The 4,985-nt window shown below is 57.7% G+C and overlaps 1 protein-coding gene across 1 annotated transcript; it reads left to right on the forward strand.

Annotated features, from left to right (window-relative positions):
* Positions 1 to 3,460: 3,460 nt before the first annotated feature.
* Positions 3,461 to 4,954, forward strand: LOC115271515 (dynactin subunit 3-like). The gene is made up of 3 exons (XM_029914167.1): positions 3,461 to 3,560; positions 4,471 to 4,555; positions 4,860 to 4,954. Exons 1-3 carry the CDS (start codon positions 3,474 to 3,476, stop codon positions 4,952 to 4,954), a joined length of 267 nt encoding a protein of 88 aa, XP_029770027.1. The 5' UTR covers positions 3,461 to 3,473.
* Positions 4,955 to 4,985: the final 31 nt, after the last annotated feature.

Consider the following 4,985-nt stretch of genomic DNA (forward strand, 5'->3'; position numbering starts at 1 on the left):
ACTCTGTGCCAAAAATGGCATCGCCTGTTTCCCAGTCACCCACTACTCGCAAGGAAATGATCCTGGGTGCGTCTGGCTCAGTGTCCGAGCAGAGATCGCGCAGGAGGGGGTGTTGGTGTCTGCTCCAGACCAGCACAGCACACTGGGGAACAGGACGACCGGCTCCTTACGCACCAGCTATAACGTGTGGGGAAAATGCTGCGTGAGCACAGGGGACTTCAGTTTGCCTGACAGATGCTGGGGTCTCCTTCTGCCAGGGCTAAAACATCCTGGGAATGTATTAACATTACAGATGAGAGTTTCCTAACACAAACTGTGTTGCAGCCAACACGGAGATTTCTAGATCGGAGCTCGTCTGAGGCTGGTGCGACCGCTGCTGGCATACTGCCCGGTTCTGTGCCCACCTTTCCAGAAGGCTATTCTAAATTAGAGAGAATTCACAAAGGAGCCTCAAGAATGCTTGAAAGGTTAGAAAACCTGCCTCCTGGTGAGAGACTCACGGAGCTCAATCTATTGAGCCTAACACAGAGAAGGTTAAGGGGTGACTTGCTCACAGTCAATAAATACCTACATGGGGAATCAATATTGGATAGTGGGCTCTTCCACAAAGACCTAACACGATCCAATGGCTGGAAGTTGAAGCCAGATGAACTCCGGTTGGAAATAAGGCGTACAAGTCTTAACAGGGAGGGACAAAGAGTCCTGTGGCACCTTGTAGACTAACAGACTATAAGGTGCCACAGGACTCTGTCGCTTTTTACAGATCCGGACTAACATGGCTACCCCTCTGATACTTAACAGGGAGGGTAATGAACCATTGGATCAACTTCCCAAGGGGCGTGGTGGATTCTCCATCGCCAACAATTTTTAATCAGGATTGGCTGTTTGTCTAAAAGCTCTGCTCTGGGAATTAGTGTGGGGCAGGTCTCTGGCCTGAGCTGTGCAGGAGGGCAGACTAGATCACAGCCTGGAACCTGTGTATCTAGAAATCAATGGGAGTTTGGCCATTAATGTCAACAGAATCAGGATTTCTCCTGAGATACCTCAAGCCAGACCCCTAAATCCACCTATAGCCCCGTGTGCCTACGGGGCTGGATTTCCAAAAGGACTGAGCACCCACAAATCCCCCTGAAGCCACGGGAGTGGGGGGGTCACAGCTACTCTGCATGGCCCAGGATCATAGCCTACGCAATTCACCCACGGGCATGAGGCACAGAAGAGGCAGCGTCACGTGGAGAGCCTCGGAGTTCTCGACCCTGAGCTTCCTGCTCAGCTGTTCCAAAGGCCTGGGCAGGACTCAGGCGGCACGTCCCTCCCCTCAGCCGGGTGGGATAAGCAAGTGCAGAGCCGTGCGAATCCTTTCCTTTCCGAGACGTCCCACCCTGGGAAATGGCGCCTTCTGCCCAAAGACCCCTTAGTGCTTTACACACCTGGCCTCGCGCCTTGACTCAGGCAAACTCGCCTTGTCTTCAGTGGGAGTTCTCGGCATTAGGACTGTACGGTCAGGATCTGTGTTCACAGGGATATCTCACCTGGCACTGAAGTCCAGCCACCTCTGGGTTGGGATGCAGTAGCTGTTTAACAGCAACGCTACAGAAGAGTCTGGGGGAGAAGGTGGAGGATCCTGTACCCAAGTGAGACTGGCTGGGGAATCAGTCGGGAGTCAGTTGGGAACTTGCCCGGATATTGGGATTAGCTGTCCTGCCCTTTCTGGAAGTCTTTGTGAGCTGGAGGGTCAGCGTCCCCCCTAACGAGGGTGCAGTGGGACAGAAGAATTGCTAGCAGAGTTTGTGATGACTGGGGGGATCTGTCTGGGGGCAATGTATGAATTCTGGCCGACAGTACGGAGCTGTGATTATGAAATAGTGGTACCAGCGAAGGGGGGCTGGACAGAGGAGCCACACCCTGAGAATGTACCCAGGGACCCAGCCTAGGGTATGTGTCTGGGCTCTGCTCAGACTCGGGACACAGGGTCCGGTCGAACGAGCCCCAAGCACAGCGGCCTGGGGAGGGTTCGGCCAGGGGGAGCTCGGCCAGGGCGCAATGTGGGACAGAGCGGAGCTGCAGGGAGACTGGTACTCTGCCAAGGGAAAGGGCTGGAGCAGGGTCCTGGGGACGGGCTGCAGGGAGCCGAGGGGCTGGACTGACGCCTCTTGCCCACCTCTGGTGCCTGCAGTGCCTTTGTGATGTCAGGACCGGGCTGGGCCTGACCCTGTATGATGCGCATTGGAACAAACTGCCCCTCAGGGGAGATCCAGCCGCGGCAGCAGGGAGTGCAGTGTCTCCGCCCCAGTGTGCGTCCCGGCCGTACTCCCCAGCATGTCTGGCGTGGTGGTGGGGGTCGTGCACCGCTGATTCTCTGCCTGCTGAGCACGGCCAGAATGTCACAGGCGTCCATGATCGGGATAGCCTTGGAGACCCAGCACAGCTTCTCCGGGAGAAGCAGGATGGTGGGAGCAACCCACGAAGCCCTCTGCAGCCTTCCTGCACTCTCAGCCCTGCCCTGACACAGCCCATGGAGCGCCCGAGGCCCCTGTTCTGACCAGGCCCCGTTGGGCTGGCGTGGCACATCCGCAGAGAGAGACACGGCCACAGACAGAGCTCGTGGCTCCATTCATCGGCCGTTCCTACTGCCCCCTCCCCACCCCAGCTAGTGCTAGAAACGCCAGGGCTCTCCCTCCTGGTCCCTAGGTTCCCCGGCAGTGACCCGGTCTGGCGATGGATTGCCCTACGCGCAGGGACGCGGAAGCCCCACAGCCAGGTGATTTCCCCCTGGGACTGGGTTGCTAGCTGGGCTGTGACCAGCAAAGCCTCCCGAAGCCGCAAGCTTTCCCGGGCCCTGGCGGGCTGGGCCGGCTGGGGAGGGAAAACGGAAGAGGGCGCGGACAGATCTTTGGGCAGCCGTGGGGGTGGTCGGCGGGGGCTCCGGGCTCCATCCCAGGGGAGCTGGGCTCACAGCGGGGACCCCGTGGAGATGGTGAGAGAGGAGGGCCTGCCAGGGGGCATTGTGAAACCCGTCACAGCCTGGCCGGAGGGTCAGTGGGCCTGGCCCCCATTAGACCCATAACCCCCCCCCCCCCGGGTCACCCCCAGGGCAGGTTCCTCGGGGGCTGACGCCGTTTCGGCTCGGGGCAGGGTGCCCAACTGGCTACAAAAAGAACAGGAGTCCTTGTGGCACCTTAGAGACTAACAAATTTATTAGAGCATAAGCTTTCGTGGGCTACAGCCCACTTCATCGGATGCATATAGAGTGCAGGCTGGGACACACCGTCTCCATGGCAACACTTGGAGCTGGGGGGAGCAGGGCGTGCGGGGACATGTCATCTCCATGGCAACACACCGTCGTTTTAAATCAACCACGTCCGGGTCATTAGCCCCCGCCTTCGCCTCTGACTTGAGGAGAGGCCGCGTTCGATTGGCTCCTGTCACGGAGAAGCCCCGCCCCCACTTCCGGCTTGCTGGGTGTTGACAAGATGGCGGCGATCGGGGGGCTGCAGGACCGGGTGGAGGCGCTGGAGCGCCGGGTGTTCGGGCCCGGGGAGGCCCGCGGGCCGCGCAAGGTGCGGGGGCGGGCTCCTGAGCACCCCCCGCCTGGCTTGTATGTGACCCCCTGGAGCGGGGCCCGGGCGGGGAGCTGCCCCCCCCCAGGGGACCATCCAGGGGCCCTGGGCTGGGCCAGCGGGGATCGTTCCCTGCGGCTCGGGGCCTAGTGCCGAGGCAGGTGGCTCCAGCCTCCGCATTGGGGGCAGCAGCCCCGGGGGATTGGCCCCCGAGGGGCTATGGGAGGGAGGCGCTTGCGGGGGGGGATTGGCCCCCGAGGGGCTCATGGGGGAGGCAGCCAAGCTCTGGCTGTTTGTTCTTTCAGCTGCCGCCCCCGGCTGCGGGTTCTTGTCCCGCGGGCCTTGCTCGCTCCGCTCCTGCCCTGAGCGATGCTCCCCGGCCAGCAGAGCTCCCCCGGGGGCGGAGCCTTTTGTCCCAATGCCCCTGACGGGCTGCCTAGCTCGGGGCTGCTTCATTTACTTCTGAGCTGCAGCCACCCCTGGGGTGCAACGTGGGCTCTGTTTAGCAGCCTGTAGTAACGTTCCGGAACCATTCCGGCCGTTACGGGGGAGGGATAGCTCCGTGGTTTGAGCATCGGCCTGCTAAACCCAGGGTTCTGAGTTCAAGCCTTGAGGGGGCCACTTAGGGATCTGGCGCAAAAAAATCAGTACTTGGTCCTGCTAGTGAAGGCCGGGGGCTGGACTCGATGACCTTTTGGGCTCATAGACCTTCCAGCTCTATGAGATAGATATATCTCCATATGTTGTTGTTAAATATGCTGCATGTCAATGTTAGTAACAGAAACAGTTTTAAATAGACATTTTATCTTCTCTCACTGCTGGTCTGTTCCTGACAGTTTAGTTGTGGGATCCTAGTTAGAAGTGTCATTTAATCACTGTTTGGTTTATAACACCATCGCTTTCCTTCTAGGCAGCAGATGGCTTGGTGAAAGTTCAGGTGGCTTTGGGGAACATTGCAAGCAAAAGAGAGAGGATTAAAATTTTGTATAAGAAAAGTAAGTATTCGTCCAGCATTTGTGTTTTGTGTTTTTTTTTTACCCCCAGGGTTTAGATCCAAATTGTATTTTATATGGTGGTCTTGTTGGGTGGCCTGTCTGAGATCATTTGAGTTGTGTTTCGGAGTGGGTTTAAAAACAACCCTCATAATTAGCTCCTTGGGAGGCAAAGGACTGAGTAGACAAGCTGGCATCTCTCGAGTGCAGTGTACCTCTTGAGAGGTGAGAGTAAGGAATCTACTTTGGTTTCTGTTTCGGTATCCGAGATCTAAAACCTAAGGTTTCAGCTTTACTCCTTCCCTAGGACTGTGTGTGCTATCCCCTGTGATCAGATCCCCTAGAAATCCGCAGCCCATCAGGCCTGATGTCATCAGAAAGGATTTATTCATAGATTCATAGATTCTAGGACTGGAAGGGACCTCGAGAGGTC

This window comes from Terrapene carolina, unplaced genomic scaffold (assembly GCF_002925995.2).
Source record: "Terrapene carolina triunguis isolate 2854851 unplaced genomic scaffold, T_m_triunguis-2.0 Scaffold32807, whole genome shotgun sequence".
NCBI classification, from domain to species: Eukaryota; Metazoa; Chordata; order Testudines; family Emydidae; genus Terrapene; species Terrapene triunguis.

Coding starts and splice junctions, on each gene's coding strand:
- LOC115271515 (XM_029914167.1), top strand. CDS start 3,474: ATGGCGGCGATCGGGGGGCTGCAGGACCGGGTGGAGGCGCTGGAGCGC. Junction 3,561..4,470: donor AGGCCCGCGGGCCGCGCAAG/GTGCGGGGGCGG, acceptor CTTTCCTTCTAG/GCAGCAGATGGCTTGGTGAA. Junction 4,556..4,859: donor TAAAATTTTGTATAAGAAAA/GTAAGTATTCGT, acceptor CTCCTTCCCTAG/GACTGTGTGTGCTATCCCCT.